This window comes from Neophocaena asiaeorientalis, unplaced genomic scaffold (genome assembly GCF_003031525.2).
Source record: "Neophocaena asiaeorientalis asiaeorientalis breed wild unplaced genomic scaffold, Neophocaena_asiaeorientalis_V1.1 scaffold100, whole genome shotgun sequence".
NCBI classification, from domain to species: Eukaryota; Metazoa; Chordata; class Mammalia; order Artiodactyla; family Phocoenidae; genus Neophocaena; species Neophocaena asiaeorientalis.
In genome coordinates, this window is record NW_020173955.1 from 8447431 (window position 1) to 8466659 (window position 19229).

General features: G+C 35.3%; 1 protein-coding gene across 9 annotated transcripts in view; it reads left to right on the forward strand.

Annotated features, from left to right (window-relative positions):
• The window catches only part of CCDC88A (coiled-coil and HOOK domain protein 88A), a 127071-nt gene that overhangs the window by 15591 nt on the left and 92251 nt on the right, over positions 1-19229 (forward strand). For all 9 annotated transcript variants that reach the window (XM_024752978.1, XM_024752980.1, XM_024752979.1 and 6 more), the window contains exon 3: positions 13801-13909. In XM_024752978.1, the coding sequence (XP_024608746.1) occupies positions 13801-13909 (109 nt within the window). The remainder of the gene's footprint in view (positions 1-13800; positions 13910-19229) is intronic.

The window sequence follows — 19229 nt, forward strand, 5'->3', positions numbered from 1 at the left end:
GGATCAAACCCGCGCCCCCTGTATTGGGAGCACAGAGTCTTAACCACTGGACCGCCAGGGAAGCCCCCCTATACGTGTCTTTTTTACATTCTGTAGGAAAAAATGGGAAGTATGCATAAAACACTTCTGTTGCCTAATGGAATATAATGATTATCTCAAAAAAAAGTACTCATGATTTTTTGAGTTACAAGGTCAAACAAGTCTCTGTTTTGTGGAGCACTGTTTTTTTTTAAATTTATTTATTTTATTTTTATTTATTTTGCTGTGTTGGGTCTTTGTTGCTGTGCGTGGGCTTTCTCTAGTTGTGGTAAGCGGGAGCTACTCTTCATTGTGGTGCGAGGGCTTCTCACTGCGGTGGCTTCTCTTGTTGCAGAGCACGGGCTCTAGGCACGTGGGCTTCAGTAGTTGCTGTGCGTGGGCTTTCTCTAGTAGTGGAAAGCAGGTGCTACTCTTCATTGCAGTGTGCGGGCTTCTCATTGCGGTGTCTTCTCTTGTTGCGGAGCACGTCTAGAGCACAGGCTCAGTAGTTGTGGCGCACGGGCTTAGCTGCTCTGCAGCATGTGGGATCTTCCTTGACCAGGGCTCAAACCCATGTCCCCTAAACCTGTGTCCCCTGCACTGGCAGGCGGATTCTTAACCACTGCGCCACCAGCGAAGCCCTGGAACACTGTTTTTACTCGAAAGAATGACTAACAGACAAACCATAGTTATTCAGGCTTGAGTATTCGGCACCTTTTCAAAAATGAATAGTGAACCTATCACTTCAAGGAAAATAACTGATACTATGTTTGTCAGTGACAAAATTGAATTATAGAAACCATGAGCTTGGTAGCTTCTCAATATTAAAAGACTTTTCTAATGAGATTGGAGGTGATAAAAATCAATGTAATTTTAAAATATTGAATAATAAAATGTGCAGCATTTGGAAGATTGTATAATTCAATGAACCAATTTTCAAAATGACCAATGCTTGATAAGAAATCATGCATATGTAAAAGATCCATTCAACTTGCCGGCTAAACCAATGAATTTTAATGTATAACAGTAAGAAAAGTTCATTGATAAGGGCTTCGGATTCCAGATTTCGTCCAAGCTTTAAAAAAATACCACTTCACTGAATTTTGGTAGTATCAAAGAAGAATATCAATAATTATCTGAAAAAGCTATTAAAATACTCTTCCTTTTTCTGACTGCATGTTTATGTAAAGTCAACTTTTTTCATATACTTAGACAAAATAATGTATCACAACACATTGAATGTAGAAACAGATTTAAGAATTCAGATGTCTTTTATTAAGCCAAACATTAAAGAGATTTGAGATTTACTAAGTTATGAAAGAATGTCACTCCCCTCTAAAATTTTTACTGTTTTTGAAAAAGATACATACTTACCATAAAAATGCTCTTTATGTTAACATATGAGTTTGTTATTTTTATATGGACTAATAAATTATTTTTTACTGCTTAATTTTAATTTCTAATATAGTAAATATAGATAGATGTAACTCACATAAATAAAAGCTCCTTAGAGTTATCAGTAATTTCTAAGAGTGAAAAGAGGTCTTCAGGGGACTTCCCTGGCGGTCCAGTGGTTAAGACTTTGCCTTCCAATACAGGGGGTGCGGGTTTGATCCCTGGTCAAGGGGTAAAGATCCAATATGCTCGTGGCCAAATAAAAACAAAACATAAAACAGAAGCAGTATTGTAACAAATTCAATAAAGACTTTAAAAATGGTCCACATCAAAAAAATCTTTTTAAAAAACGAGTGAAAGAGGTCTTCAGACCGAAAAGTTAGAAACTTCAAAAACTAATTTTTGAAGGGTTCATGTTGGCTCATTCTAAGAAGTAAAGGGTAGATCTTTAGTCATTTTATCCAATTCAGATAAAACCAGAGTTAAGTGTATTGGATTTTTATTCTATTTGTATCCATTTGCATTTTTTTTTTTTTTTTTTTTTTTTTTTTTTTTTATTAGTTCTGTTTATTCACTGTTAAATCAGTGAATATCATGCTGTACTGCTAGCTAAATCTTGGGCTAACTAGAAAATGTCAGATATTTCTTCAACTTTCGAATCTTAAATTATGTATCTTAAATTATGAGGATGTACAGAGGGGGTTGGGCTGTGTCCATAATGTCTATGTGGTAATTATGTAGCACATACCTCTCCAAGAATGACTATTCAGTCATTATGAAGATCAAATTTGTTAACATATGTGAAAATATTTTGTAGATATTTAAAAGATTATATATTAATATTAGGTTTTATTGTTGGCCTGTTGGCCATCATGCACAATGATTGAGCTTGTGAGAAGGGGGAGATACTACTAAGGTGAAGGGATACTTTTTTAAAACCACTTATTCCCCTGATATGTTACTACTTGGATAACCCTAAATGTGATGATATTTACCCAGTTAATAATTTTTCATAAAGCTATCATATTGGTATATGTACATTTGAAGTCAGATATGCAAATAACTTACTTATTTCAAAATGTTTCGAGGTGACATGTAAATACTATGCAGTTATATATTTCATAATATAAAATATCTCAAAAAATGTTTTAAAAGCCCTGTATACAACTAGCTTTAAATTAGAATGGCATTATCAAAAACATGAGCACATGTAGTTGTTAAGCACCAACACTAAACAGATGGTTCAAGAGGATACATAAGAGGTTTGAAGTCTGGGTAGAAGAGCATAAAGCCATTAAAACTATCAGATTTCTGTTTCTCATAGATATTAGTCAATAAATAAGTAAAGACATAATCCTTGGTTATATAAGGACCAAATCTCAGAATATTAGTGTTGCAGAATTACTGTCTTTTCCTTCCTCTTTTACTCTAATTTAAAAATTACTGTATACAGTGGTAGATAATACTATAGCCTGTTTATTGAAATTAATGTATCTTGTCATAAGTAGGTCATTTATAAATGTGAAATTGCTTGAGGCTGTCTTTTACTGCCATGTTGCATTTAACTTCTGGTTGGACAGATTTGAGCTATATTGCTGGGCTATTTGCCTCTAAAGCATTTTTCAGTTTTCATCTTATAAGAGGAAATGGTCAATTTGAGATTATGTTGGCTTAGAAATAGTTGTATATAATTAGAAAGGTACTTGCTCACCTATCACATGTGTATCATTCAATAGCTCATCTTTTATTTTAAAAAAAGTTCTTTCCAAAGATAAAGTCTTTTTTTTAAAAAAAGTATGCTTTCAAAAAGAGCTTAAACAAAATTTCATTATTATGATTGTCTATTCTGAATTAATCTTTGTTGAGCATTTTAAATATTAAACATGAAGAAAAGACAGGATATTTAGAATACTGAGTAGACTACACTTTCTTTTTAGAGAACTCTGGACTCATACCAAGTGTGTTTAAATTTCTGTACTGTAACTTTTACTGTGTAAAGAAATAAACCTTAAAATACATGCAGGAATGGAGTGCTTTCTGTATTTACATAAAATGCATACTTTTTACAGAAGAAATGTTTTATATTGTTTTATTTTCTTAGGCATAGTCTCACACATCTTACGACCCTCAGTCTCTAGCATTGAATCTTGCATATATAGCCTCATATTTTTCCCTAGAAGTAAATGAAATAGACAGGTTTCATGAAACAGAATTTTTTGTGGGTGTCTTTTCCCTCTTTAAAAATATGTTTTACATGGTTAAAAGAATTAGTTAATACCAAAACGTTCATAATGAAAAACAGCAATCCCTGCCCTAACTTATTACATCTCAGTTCTGTTCCCCAGAGTAAAAACTTTTAACTTTTTTTTTAGCAGTTTCTTCTGTCACTTAGCCCCAAATATAGTGAAAAAATGCCTACCCTAGTTTTTATTTTATTTTTTTACCCTAGTATTTCTTGGTTTATCCCTTTTAGGCATTATCTACTGACTTCCTGATAATGGTAGGTGAGATTTTAGCCTTTTTTATGTCCCATCTCTTTATTTTCTTACCCTGTCCTTCTAATTTGTTTCTTTATTATAAATTTAGTTAAATCAGTAATCAGTATTCACATATAATGTTTCCTTCAGAGGCAGGTAGTGTATCATTATTACATTTTTCTTTTTTAAAAAAATAGTACTTTCCTAAAGTTACTAATTTTCTTTATCTTGGAATTTTTTTTTTTTTTTTTGGCTGCTTTGGGTCTTTGTTGCTGCATGCAGGCTTTCTCCTGTTGTGGGGGCTACTCTTTGTTGCCGTGCGCGGGCTTCTCATTGTGGTGGCTTCTCTTGTTGCAGAGCATGGGCTCTAGGCATTCGGGCTTTAGTAGTTGTGGCATGAGGGCTCAGTAGTTGTGGCTCGTGGGCTCTAGAGCGCAGGCTCTGTAGTTGTGGCGCACGGGCTTAGTTGTTCTGTGACATGTGGGATCTTCCCAGACCAGGGATCGAACCCGTGACCCCTGCATTGACAGGCGGATTCTTAACCACTGTGCCACCAGGGAAGTCCCATAAAGTTACTAATTTTCTTGATTTGCATAATTTTCAGTAAATCCATCCTTAAATGTTCAACTGTTTTTCATGGGAGTTGAGATTAAGACTTTTCAGGCAGTTTCACCTGAGGGAAGTCCTTCTCACATAAAGAGATCATGTTCTTGGGGTCAAAGGGCCTGTTTTCATGATCCTAACATATGTCAGTATGACCCTAACCCAAGTTAAGCGTGAATCAAATGGGAAACCCAAGCCTAGTAATCGAAGGTTTGTTGCTCTCTAGGTCCATACCTAGAGTGCTTAGCAGTTACTTTTTTCCCAGATTTCTAAAGTAATTTCATCTGATATCCTTAGTATATAAAAGCTGAACTGTTCCCTCTTTTTATATTCAGAGTTGTTTTAATTGTTATAAACAAACTTTCTCGGAGGCTGAAGAAACTTAACATAAAACTTACAGATTTTTTTTTTGTAAAAAAACATTCATAGAAGATTTTGAACAAACCAAAGTTCTAAATTCTTAAAACTTGCTAATTCTTAGAAGAGTTTTATGCAAAGGAGACTATAGGCCTTTCTGGCAACTGAATAAATTTTGAAATGTCATTTGAGGAATGTTGGACATAAAATTTTAAAAGAAACTTTAGGATTTAATTTAAAAAATCACTTTAAGAGCACAGAGAAGCTTGGTAACAATTCTGTCAGGGCAAAGATAATATTTACATTATAAAATTTATTAAAGTGGGAATGAAATCACATGTGTTTATTGGGATGTTACATATCCATTCCAAAGTATAATCCAAATTATATATTGTCATGTAACAATGGGCTTGCACTGTAAACTTGTACAGTTTTTTTAGTTTACATACCTCTTCAGTAGTAATATCAAAACTAAAATCTTTGTCATCAGGATTAAATACCTAGGTTTTTTTTTGTGTGTGTGTGGTACGCGGGCCTCTCACTGTTGTGGCCTGTCCCGTCGCGGAGCACAGACTCTGGACGCGCAGGCTCAGCAGCCATGGCACACGGCCCCAGCCGCTCCACAGCATGTGAGATCTTACCGGACTGGGGCACGAACCCGTGTCCCCTGCATCGGCTGGCGGACTCTCAACCACTGTGCCACCAGGGAAGCCCAATACCTAGGTTTCTTAATAAAATATTACTGTAATGAACTGGAGGGGGGAAGGAAATGAATATTCTTTAGTTTGATTAATCACTATGAAAACAATTAGGAATATGCTCAAACAATATAATAAAAACAATGATTTATTGTATACGTGCATTTTATAGATATCATTACCGAAACCTTTTTCTTTCTGTCTTTTCTTTGTTGTCCTGAATGATAAGAGAAAAGGTTGAAGGAGAGAGAGTAAAGAGAAAAAGTTGTAAGAGCCTAGGCAAATTACTACTTTGGACTTCAATTTTCTGATTTACAGTGAAACTAGATAATCTCTAAAGTATTTTTTAGATCTAAATGTTATCATTTAGGAGATAGTCATGGGTGAGAGGTAATTTAAAGGAATTCAAATATAGAATAAGGAAAATAGAAATAAAAAGATGGAAGAAGACTAGAGAGAAAAGATATTTACTGAATGTCTGTGATTCCAAATGAAATTTACATAACTGTAGTATATGTAACATTTTTACTAGGGTTATTCCTACTCTCTTTTCCCAGTTACAAACATACTTTTCTCCACAATGATAGCATGACTAAACTAAGCTCTTATACATTAAGTAATATAGCCACCATATGTACTCAATGAGGATTTAACTTACTGACAGAACATGTACCAGGTTGATTACATAAAACAGGATTTTCCCTTCAGCTCTCTGAATTTTTAACCATGACCTTCTGACCACTCTGTTGTCTTTTCTCTGCCATGACACGTGATCTGACTGCTGCAGTGTAGTGTCCTTATTTTTGTAAGTTACTAGTTCTGGGTGATACCTTTACCTAAGAGACCCACTTTTCCACTTATACTGCCATTTGCTTTGGGCAATTCATTACTCATTATTTGCTTTAAGTATAAATCAGTCACAAGTTGGATTTAACTCACTTTACTATTATTCTTGCTTGTTCTGTACATCTCAAATTGTGGTTTAGGACTCTTGTTACTCAACTGATCTTTGGGACACAAACTTAGTAGGGAGTGTCTAGTCCGGACTGCCAAATGAGTTTTTAGCTTGGAGAATGTCATTTCATAACTCTTTTTTTTTTTTTTTTAGATGTTGGGGGTAGAAGTTTATTAGTTCATTTATTTATTTTTGCTGTGTTGGGTCTTTGTTTCTGTGCGAGGGCTTTCTCTAGTTGTGGCAAGTGGGGGCCACTCTTCATCGTGGTGTGCAGGCCTCTCACTATCGCAGCCTCTCTTGTTGCGGAGCACAGGCTCCAGACGCGCAGGCTCGGTAGTTGTGGCTCACGGGTCCAGTTGCTCCGCGGCATGTGGGATCCTCCCAGACCAGGGCTCGAACCCGAGTCCCCTGCATTAGCAGACAGATTCTCAACCACAGCGCCACCAGGGAAGCCCCCATAACTCTTAATAGTAAGCAACAATTTTTAAAACACTGTGCTTGGTCTCAGATCATTTATTCTTTTTATTTATTCAAACATTTGGTTAGGATATATGCTAATTTTTAGAGAATAAGATAAGGTCTCTGCTATCAGGGAGCTTACATTCTAGTGAGAAAGTGAGAGGCATAAAGGCAATTAGTATTGGAAGACCCATGATAGAATGATGTACCAAAAACGGGGATTAGTTGTTATACTGTGGGGTGGGGCTGATGGAGTAAATAGTCTAGGATTGTAAGGATGATTCAGTGTTAAAAAGGCAACAATGTAATTCACTACATTAACATATTAAATGAGAAGAATCAGATGGGAGTAGATGTAGGAAAAATTCAGCACCAGTTAAGATATTGGATAGGAATAGGAGGGAACTTAATTTGAAGAAAGGTATTCATCAGAAAATTACAGTGAACATTATGCATTCATGGGAAAACATTAAAAGCATGAAATTTGTGAACAAGATAAAGGATAGCTCTTATCTCCATTATTATTTGTTAATACAGTAAGTAAAGAAACAGGAATGAGATGTACGATTGGAAAGGAGGAGATAAAACTGTCATTTGCTGACAGTATTTTTTTTACTGAGAAAATCCAAGAAAATGAACTGAATAAATTTTGAAAGGTTTTCAATCAGAAGTGCAATATACAAAAACTACAGTTTTCCTGTTATACACTAGCAATGACCAGGTAGCCAATGTGATAGAAAAAAAACCTATTTCACAAACAAAAACCCAAGGAGGAAAAAAAATCCTACTTAAATGTAAAGACATTTGGGGGGAAATTTTAAAATTTTACTAATGCAAATGTCAGTCTTTATCAAATTAATATTTTAAATAAAATCCTAATAAATCTCAACAAGCTTTTTCATAGAATCTTATAAATATCCTAACATTCATAGAAAAGAGCAGCATGTATGACTAAGCAGGACAATTTACTTGTTATTTATTTATTTATTTTAAGCAGGACAGTTTAGAAAGCAAAAACAAAAGAGAGGGAATTGCTCTAATAGAATCAAGATGCTAATAAAGGTATAGTAATATTTAGAAGGTTTTAATGATATAGGAATAGACAAATGGGTTAAAGGAACAGAATAGACTCCAAAAGTGTATCCACACTTACATGGGAATCTAGTATGATCATAGAGATCAGTGGGAAACAATAAGCTCTTCAGTAATTGATGTTGGGATAATTGATTATCAATATGGAAAAACTAAAAATTTTATTCAAGAGAACCTGCAAGAGTACCAACAAACAACCTGTTAGAGTTTAGCAGGGTTTCTAAAGATAAGAGCAATACACAAAAATTGATTGCATTTACATATCAGTAGTAACCTACTAGCAAATATATTTTAAAAATATTACATTCACACTAACAGCAAAAACTAGAAGGTATTTAAGACTATAGCTAATAAAAGGCCTTCCTAGAGAAAATTATAAAGTGGTTTTGAAAAAGGACTCGATGGATATGATCCCAAAAGCACAGCACCAAAAGCAAAAATAGACAAATAGGGTTGCATTAAGCTAAAAAACCTATGTGCAATAAAGGAAACAGTCAACAAAATGAAAAGGCAATCTATGGTAGTTATAAATGTAATTATAGTAATAGATTTTGATCAACTGATAATTATGGGGAACGATGAGCGTATACTGATGTAAACAAACAAACACACGCATAAGTAAATTGAAGATAGGTGAATATCAGATTATTGACATAGTTTCAAAGTATGTCTTCACAAAATAATAATTACAAGAGGAAAATAGTAACTATAATGGAGAAAAGTGGCAGATACCAGTTTAGTCAAATGATAAAAGTGAATATCATCAGTAATGGGCTAAATTGAAATCATGTACCACCTCTTAGGATGAATTGGAGAAGATCAGAGCATCTCTTCTATATTTTTCCTGTCACAGATACATAACCTGAACTTAATTATGAGTAATATACGATTTAATCAGACAAACCCAATTGAAGGACATTCTATGAAAGTACTGGCCTGTAACCTTTTAAAGTGTCTAGGTCATGAATTTCAAGGAAAGATAGAAACTGTTCCAGCTGAAAGAGACTAAAGATTGCAATTCAGATTAGTGAATGCAAAGTGTGGTACTGAACTAGATCCTTTTCCTATAAATCCATTCCTATTTGGAACAACAAACTTGAATAGATTCTAAAGATTGGATTATAATAACTGTATAATTGTTAATTTCCCAATTTTGATAGTTATATGTGTTTGTACAAGATAAATACCAAAATATTTGTGGGCTGTTTGGTATCAGGTCAGCAATTCTCAGGTGATTTAGGAAAAAGGCTGTACTTGTCCGTGCAACTTTTCTGTAAGTCTGATATTGGCCCATAGGTCATTTAGTGTCTTTCAGGTTTTTTTTTTTTTTCCTCTGTGCGCTTTGGAATTTTTTTTTTTTTTTTTTTTTTTTTTTTTTTTCAGTACGTGGGCCTCTCACTGCTGTGGCCTCTCCCGTTGCGGAGCACAGGCTCTGGACGCGCAGGCTCAGTGACCATGGCTCATGGGCCCAGCCGCTCCACGGCATGTGGGATCTTCCCGGACCGGGGCACAAACCTGTGTCCCCTGCATCGGCAGGCGGACTCTCAACCACTGCGCCACCAGGGAAGCCCTGGAATTTTTTTTTTCCTGTGTATTCAAGTTCACTAATCTTTTGTTATAGTTTCCTATCTTCTGTTAAGCATATGCAATGAATTTTTCATTTCAGATACTGTATATTTTAGCTTTAGAAGTTCCATTTGGGTTTTTAAAAAGTAGTTTACATTTTTCTCCACATAATGTTTGTTTTTTTAAGTCCTTTAGTATATTCATAACAGCTGCTTTGAAATTCTTGCCTACTCTTTCCATGGTCTCTTTCATTTCTGGATCTGTTTCTATTAATTGTTTCCATTATCTTTCCTGGTTACAAATCACTTTTTTTTTTTTTTTGCTTCTTTGCATGTCTAGTAATTTTTTATTTTATATTGGACATTGTGATTATTACATTGTGGTGTCTGGATCTTGTTCTTTAAGCAGTGTTGAATTTTGTTTTGGCAGGTTGTCAAGTTACTTGCAATCAGCTTAATCCCTTTTTGTTTTGTTTTTTTGGCCGTGCTGCATGGCACGCGGGATCTTAGTTCCCTGACCAGGGATTGAACTCATGTCCCCTGCAGCGGAAGCACAGAGTCCCAACCACTGGACAGCCAGGGAATTCCCAGCTTGATCCTTTCAGTGCTTGTTTTAACAGCTTTGTTAGGGAGCTTCTGGAATAGCTTTTACTTAACTGCTAGTTTAGTTCCAAGACATGACTCTTCTGAGGTCTCTACTAATGCTCTAGGTGTTTACTCTGGCTGGTCGGAGCTTAAATTCCTCTGCACTTTGTGAGCTTTGGGTGTTGTTTAGCTTCCAGCTTTTCTGTGCTTGTACTCTGCTCAGCCTCCTGGAGTTTCAGGGTACATATGTATAACTTTGTATTTAGCCAAAATCTTAAGGGCATATTTTGGGAGCTTTTTGTTTGTATAGCTCCCTTGTGTCTGGTGTTCTTTAACTCCCTTGAACTCCAAACTTTGTCTCTTCAAGTTCAGAGAGACGTGGGCTACCCCTCCTTATACCTCATTCTGGAAAGTACCTTACTGCTTCGCCAGGGATTACAGTCTTGCATTACTTGCTGTTCGAAGTCTGAAAATAGTTATTTTGTATGTTTTGTCCAGTTTTCTAATTCTTGATGGCAAAAGGGCAAATCTGGTACTAACTATTCCTTCCTATTTGATCTTTTAGCTGAGTTTAGTTGTATTATTTTCTCACTTAGTACTATGAGCAATCTCAGTGTAGATGGTTGAGCTGATCCAGTGTCAGGGATTGACAGCATGAATGTGATCAAAGGACAGAAGGATCATTGTTGGGAGGGCTGGCAAGAGAATAGTTGAAGTAAAAGCAATAGTTCTCAGAGTATGGTTTGAGGATCCTTTCAGAGGGTCCATAGGAGTTTCCTACTTCCAAGTAAATATCCATGTGAAGCTGATTTTTTTCTTCATATACATGAACCAAAATAACACAAACAGTAGATTGAATGCAGAAGCAAAGATGAACATCAGCCTCTTAAGTTAAACCAGATATTAAAGAGATTTGTAAAAATAGTGAAACAATGCCAGTCTTCTCACTAAAATTTTTTTTGGTTTGGTATTTGTAAGCATGTAATAGGTTTATTATTTTTTTAATGAGTTAATAAGTAAACAAATAATTGTGAAATTTTGTTTTATTTTCTAATACAGTAAGTAAATATTGATAAATATAGCCCACAAAAACAGAAGAATTGCTGAAATAAAGCACCATAAAGTGCTGTCTAGGGAAGGAACTGAAGGCATTAGGAGTGCAGTAGACAGTGTAGAAAAAGGAAGGGATTAAGGAATGAGAGGTTTCTGTTCAGTTCCTATTCTCTATTGGATAGGTGTCAATTTCTTTACTTCTCTGCATTCTCGCGTGGACGTGCCTGCATTTAAAGTCGTAGGATAGTACTCTGTCCCAGCAACTTCTTAGGTTTCTGCTTTATAATACTATGCACTCAGCCCTTGCATAGGGAATCCTGATTTACTGTCTGCCATTTCACCTGGCAATGTCTTTTTCTAGTTTGCTCTCCTTGTCCTAATGAGGAGCTAGATCATCCTTACTTATGTTCTGGCATTAACTTACCCTTCTGTTCTGGTGCCACCAGTTTTACTTAAATTTCCCATTCTTTAAAAAAAAATTTTAATTAAAAATTTAAATTTTCTTCAGCTTTATTGACATATAGTTGACAAATAAAATTGTAATATACTTAAAGTGTATATAGTGGTGGTTTGATGTATGTATACATGTGAATGGATTCCCACCATCTAGCTAATTAACATGTCCATCACCTCACATTTTTACCTTTGTGTGTGTATGTGTGAACATTTAAGTTCTACACTCTTAATAAATTTCAATTATATAATACAGTAGTTACCATGTCTTACATTAGATCTTTAGGCCTTATTCATCTTGTAGCTGAAAGTTTGTATCCTTTTTTCAACCTCTCCATATTCCCACCCAACTCCCCCGCTCCCAGACGCAGGCAACTGCTTTTCTACTCTCTGTTTCTATGAGTTTGACTTTTTTTTTAGATTCTACATATAAGTAAGAATATATAGTATTTTTCTCTTTCTGGCTTATTTCACTTAGCATGATGCCCTCAAGTTTCATCCATGTTTTCACAAATGGCAGGATTTCCTTCTTTCTCATGTCTGAATAATATTCTTCTCTCTGTCTCTCTCTATATATACATGTGTATGTTTGTGTATGTGTGTGTGTGTGTATATATATATATATAAATATATATATTTCCTATGTTTTTTATCCGTTTATCTGTTGAAGGACATTTGGGTTGTTTCCATATCTTGGCTATTGCAAATAATGCTGCAGTGAACGTGGGAGTGCCAGTACCTCTTTGAGATCCTGTTTATTTCCTTTGGCTTATATACCCAAAGTGGGATTGCTAGATCATATGTTAGTTCTATTTTTAAGTTTTTGAGGAACCTCCACAGTGGTTGCATCAGTACATTCTCAACAGCAGAGCACAAGGGGTCCATTTTCTCCACATCCTCACCAGCACTTATGTCTTGTCTTTTTGATGATTGCCATTCCAACAGGTGTGAGGCTCTTTGTGGTTCTGATTTGCATTTTCCTGATTATTAGTGATGTTGAGCACCTTTTCAGGTACCTGTTGGCCATTTGTATGTCTTTTTTGGAAAAATGCCTATTCAGTTCCTCTGCCCATTTTAAAATCAGATTTTTTTTTTTTTTGCTATTGAGTTGTATGAATACTTTGTGTATTTTGGACATTAACCCCATTGGATATATGATTTGCAAATATTTTCTCCCACTCAGTAGTTTACCTTTTCATTTTGTTGATTGTATACATCGCTGTCCAGAAGCTTTTTAGTTTGATGTTAGTCACGCTTGTTTAATTTTGCTTTTGTTGCCTTTGTTTTTGGTGTCACTGAATTTCTCATTCTTAATGGTGTCCTACCTATTATTCTTGTTCAGTTTCTGCTACTTCAAACTCATTCAACCCTTTGTTTTTGTTTTTGTTTTTGCTGTACGCGGGTCTCTCACTGTTGTGGCCTCTCCCCTTGCGGAGCACAGGCTCCGGACGCGCAGGCTAAGCAGCCATGGCTCACGGGCCTAGCCGCTCCGCGACATGTGGGCTCCTCCCGGACCGGGGCACGAACCCACGTCCCCTGCATCGGCAGGCGGACTCCCAACCACTGTGCCACCAGGGAAGCCCCCCTTTGCTTTTATTGAATCTACAAAGTTTACCCAAGATAAGCGTGTTCTCTTGTGTCATCACTCCACTCTTTAATTTCTCAGGGACATTGCCCACTCAAATATAGTCTCCATTTTCCAGTGAGAAGATACAACATTTATTGGTTATCAGCCTATATTTTACATTCTTGATTTAAATAGATTTATTTTGGGTTGTGGAAATATATATACTCAAAAGGAATAAAATGTTATTCATCGCAGGAAGGTGGAGAGACTAAATGAGAATGAAGGGCAACATCTGACTTACATTTTGCCACTGTCTTTGAAATATCAGATGCATTTATATCAATTTAAAGCACAGAATACATGTCAGAGTAATCATATGTCCTTTTAGTTCATCTGTTAATGAAGATGAATACACAGTTTTTTTAAAGAAAAAATGTATTATATGATTATTTTTAGTCATCTATAAGTTGATAGGTATATTTCAATATAACTTTTAAAGTATTTCTTTTTTTATTTCTTACAGTAATCCTAAATCGGAGAGTCAGAGAGTAAATAAAAAAGTCAACAATGATGCCTCACTTAGAATTCATAATCTATCCATTTTGGTGAGACAGATAAAATTTTATTACCAGGTAAGTGGTTCTTTTTTTAATCTAGTATTTTAATAACTCCTTGCATATTCACATTTTTGTGTTGTTTAGTATCGATGACCTAGTATATACTAAATGCTTATTATATATCAGATACTGGTCTGTTTGCTGGAGGTTGAGTAGTAATAACACAGTTTATTTCTTATGCAGTGTTAAAGATGCAAGCATGCACTTCATAATTATCTAATTTACAGATAAGTTTTGTATTTTATGAATTAAAATTTTTTTTAATTTCCTGAGAATTTATATAGTGCAACACTTTGTTAGCCTACTAGAATTTTGCCTTTGAACAGTATACTTTTTATTCCTTTTTTTAACTTAAATTGGATGCATATTTCAGAGTTTGAACATGAGCATTTTTTTTTAAATTTAATTTTATTTTATTTTTGGCTGTGTTGGGTCTTTGTTGCTGTGCGCGGGCTTTCTCTAGTTGCAAGGAGCGGGGGCATCTCTTCATTGTGGTGTACGGGCTTCCATTGCAGTGGCTTCTGTTGTTGCAGAGTACGGGCTCTAGGCGTGTGGGCTTCAGTAGTTGCAGCACGCAGGCTCAGTAGTTGTGGTGTGCGGGCTCTAGGGCGTGCAGGCTTCAGTAGTTGTGGCGCACGGGCTTAGTTGTCTGTGGCGTGTGGAATATTCCCAGACCAGGGCTTGAACCTGTGTCATCTGCATTGGCAGGGGGGTTTTTTTTTTTTTTTTTTTTTTTTTTTGGGCGGTATGGGGGCCTCTCACTGTTGTGGCCTCTCCCATGGGGGAGCACAGGCTCCGGACGCGCAGGCTCAGTGGCCATGGCTCACGGGCCCAGCCGCTCTGTGGCATGTGGGATCTTCCCGGACCGGGGCATGAACCCGTGTCCCCTGCATCAGCAGGCGGACTCTCAACCACTGCGCCACCAGGGAAGCCCTTAAGCTGTTCTTATTTTGTATTTTAGTTCTGTTTTTAAACCCCATAAATTAAATATTGAAAGTACTGTTAAATAAATCAAATCAGTGTTCTTTTAGATCAAGCTACATGTTTTCCTTTTTTTCCTCCTCATGGTTTTCTTTTGTTATCTCAGACCTGCCTTTGGTATTATTTTCTTACCGAAGTCATCTTTTGATTGTTTGTTTAGAGAAGGTTTGTTGATAGTAAAGTTTATCAATGTCTGTCTGAAAATGCCTTTATTTCACCCTTGTTCTTGCAAGGTAATTTTATTGGGTATGTAGTTTTAGGTTAACAATTACTTTTCTCTCAGTGTTTTGCAGATTTTTACCTTCTCTCTCTGGAGTCCTTTTTGTTTTGGAGAAACCAGCTATCAGTCAAATATTTGTTCTTAGGTTAAACTGTCTTTTTCTCTCTCCTGGCTGCTACTACTGTCTCTTCTAATATTGCTTCTTTTCTATTAATCTGATATTCCTCAGATATTTTTATTATGTGTATATTAGACTTTCCTACTCTATCCTCCATGCTTATTAAACTTTCTTTTACATTACAGTTTACAGTCTTGTGCTACATCCTGAGTATTTTTTTTCAAGACTATCTCTGCAGTTTGATAATTTGCCCCTCATATCTTCTGTTTAACCCACTGATTAAGTTTTGCCTCTCAGTAATCATAGCTTTCATTTGTAGAAGTTCTTTTTGGTTCATCTGCCTTTTCATTTTGTTTATTAATCATTCTTTTAAATTTCTTTCCTTCCTTTATCTCTTCAGAAATTTTTTAAATGTCTATTTTTTATTTTATGTTGGATAATTACAAAATCTGAAATCAGATCTATGGGGATCTGAATCTGCCCTTTGTTTTCTGCTTGCTGTTTCTCGTGGTGGTAGCTGTTGTGGCAGTGTGTGTGTGTGTGTCTGTGTGTGTGTGTGCGTGTATGTGTGTTAATTGTGAGCTCATTTTGTGGGGGGAAATTTATCTGTGGGAAAATACTTCTGGGTCTGAGCCAAGGATGCATTGCTTCAGAGAGGATTTGTTTCCTTTTGTGTGGCCAAGCCTGAAACACTTTTCATTTAATTTATTTTAAGCAGCTTTATATTATTGTAGAAGCATACTTGTATGCTGTATATAGAAAACTAGAAAAAATGAGAAAATACAAACATAATTTCAGGGCCTAGAGATTACCATTATTAGCACCTGAATATATGTACTTCTGGATCTCTTTTTCTGCATTTGTGTGTTTGTAAATTATGTATTTGTGTTTACATATGTATTTTTTAACTGGGACCACATTATCGCAGATTCTTAGGGAAACAACCCTCCTCAATCTCAAGCAAAGGCCAAGAAGAACTGCTTCTTCTGTGTCTTATTTGCAGGGTTCAGTTTTTAATTTTGTTTTATCTTTTGACAGTTACCTTTTTATTTTCTTTTGAGCTAAGTCAATAAATTTTAAAAGATTTTTAAAAAGCTATCCAGCATTTTTGAACTCCTTCCTTCCTTTCTTTCTAATATTTAGTATTCCTCATTGCCAGAAAAAAAAGTCTGTGCTAGGTTTTTTTTAAACTTAAAAAATTTTTTTCCTGTATTCTTTCTCTCATTTTCCTCTCTTTGATTTGAGTGAGTTAGGTTCTATGTTATATCTGTTTTGTCTTTTATTCTTATTTTGTGTCAGTATTTCTAGATACATTAAACAAAAGACTAGATAAAGGGATGCAGTGACTCATTTTGACAATCTTCATCAATCTTGCCCTTATTGGAATGTTGTTAGATCTTTGGTTTCACACTATCTTTAGGGAGATGCAAGTTTTTCTTGAAAATTTTGTGAGACTCCTTAGGAAAGAAGACATAAAAGGCAAGGGGATTTCTTTATCAGAATCTTAAAGCATTTGTCAGTGCAGCCTAATTCTGTGTTGTCTACTATTGCTTTTTTTTAAACAACTTTATTCAGATATAATTCACATACTGTATAGCCCATTTAAAGTGTCCTATTCAGTGGTTTTTAGTATATATACAGAGTTATACAACCATCTACACCACCAATTTTGGAACATTTTTATCACCCCAAAAAGAAACCCTGTATCTGTTAGCAGTCACTCCCCATTTCCCCGAACCCTGCATACACACTCATCACCACCACCACCACCCCAGCCTTAGGCATCTGCTAATCTATTTTCTGTCTCTATAGACTTGCTTATTGTAGACATTTCATAAAAGTGCAATTGTACAGTATGTGGTCTTTTGTTACTGGCTTCTTTCATTTAGCATAATGATTTCAAGGTTCATCAATGTTGTAGCATGTAGTAATGTTTCATTCTCTTTTATTAAACTACTGTTTTCTTGTTCTTTGTCTTCCTCCTGCCCAAGCTAGGTATTGAAATTGTCTTTGTAGTGATCATATTAATTTAATGAAGTTATAGTCACAGAGATATTTGGGGATGAGGGAATTGTAAAATCCATCAGTTCAATGGTTTAGATAAGAGGTTCTTAGCGGAGGGTGATTTTATCACCTGGGGGACATTTAGCAATGACTAGAGACATTTTTGGTTGTCGTACCTAAGAGTACTACTGGCATTAGTGGATAGAAGCCAGGAATGTGCCTAAGCATCTTGCAATGCACAGGACATTTCCTCGTGATTAAGAATTATCCAGCCCAAACAAACATGTGCCTGTCAAATCCAAAACATTATATCACATTGAATTATAGTTCTCTCAGTAGATGTGCTTAACTTTTATGTCACAGGGACAAAGTGGTATAAAAATCTATCTTAAATTCTGGAGTCCAGATATTTAAAATATTTGCATATTTGTCTTTAATATGACATATATGAAATATTTAATAATGTGAAATATTTAATTAATGATATAATAATCAAAATGTATTTTATATAGTATATTTAAATCCTGGCTCTCTGTTATGTAGCAGTTGTATAAATGGTACAAATTACTTCCTTGAGCTTTAACGTCTTCATCTATAAAATGAAGATAATACTTAGCTGGCAGCTGAGCATTACATAAATTAAGAGATGAACGTCTTGCAGTGTTTCCTGAGCCAGACACAGTTTTAGGTGCTGGGGATGTGGTCGTAAGTGGCAAACATAACAAATAAGATTCCTGTCCTCACAGAGAAGGAGAAACTGTCTAAGCTGACCAAGAAGGAGATGCAGGAGGGAAACTAGACAAGCCGTGGTGTCACGAAAGCCTACAAAATAAAGTGCTTCTAAAAAGAGGGAATGTCAAAAACATACTTGAGGGAATTGATTGCAAAGGGGCACAGGGAAGCTTTTTGAAATAATGAAAATGTTGACATCATTACCGAAATGGTGGTTTCAAAACTGTGTACATTTGTCAAAACTCATTAAATTGTACACATAAAATTGGTGATTTTTATTGCATGTACATTACACCTCAATAAGTCTGATTTCTAGAAAATGTATATGTCATTGACAACAATTTTTTAAAAAGGGCAAAGGAGCTGTTCTAGATGAAGGGAGACTAAAGAGGTGTGACAAGTGGAGACAGTGTATCTTTGGTTGGATTCTGAATCTCTCCCCCCCAAAGGTATAAAGAATATTTTGATGGAAAATGTGGAAATATGAATGTGGATTATATATTAAAATGTATTGTATCAATGTTAAAAATAAATTATCCAGCCCAAAATGTTAGTTGTGCTAAAATTGAGAAGCCCAAATGTTAATAGTGCCAAGATGATATTATTATTAATGATTTGATTTGTCTTGACTGTCACCATTTTTTAGACACACCTGTAAATATTTCATTAACATTTGCAGGATGACCACTTACACCCTTTTCTTTTAATTAATCTAAGTTTGAATATCAGTGAACTATTGTAACTTAGAGCTAGAAGTGATTATCTTAACATTTTGTCAACATAGTTTCAGATACTTAAAATATTACTGAGCATTGAAATTCCGCTTGTACCACTGAACCAGTTTACCAAACCCTCTCTACCTGCTCCCTTTCATGCTTCATAGTCTTCCATAAAATCTTTCTAAGGCACTTCTAGGGTATCTTCAGAAATAGGTCATCCATCTTATTTACATGATTAATTGACTTACTAAAATGATTTTTTATTTTCATGTGTAAAACCAAGATAGACATGACCCAGTTTAATATATTGACAGATTTCAAATTAAAGGCCAAATCAGTGCAGTTATTGTCATCTGTTAAATTACCTGACTGTTGGGAAAACCAAAAATTTCCCTGAAAATCTTTCTCAAACAATCAAAAGTATTTTGTTGTATCTCATACACCCCTCAGAAAAAGTATTTGAGGTAAAATATTTTGTACATTTTGATTGTCTGACTCGCAGAAGGAGTGAGTTTGGGTAGGTTAAAATTCACAAATGTATGATGTCTCCAGGTTTGTTTA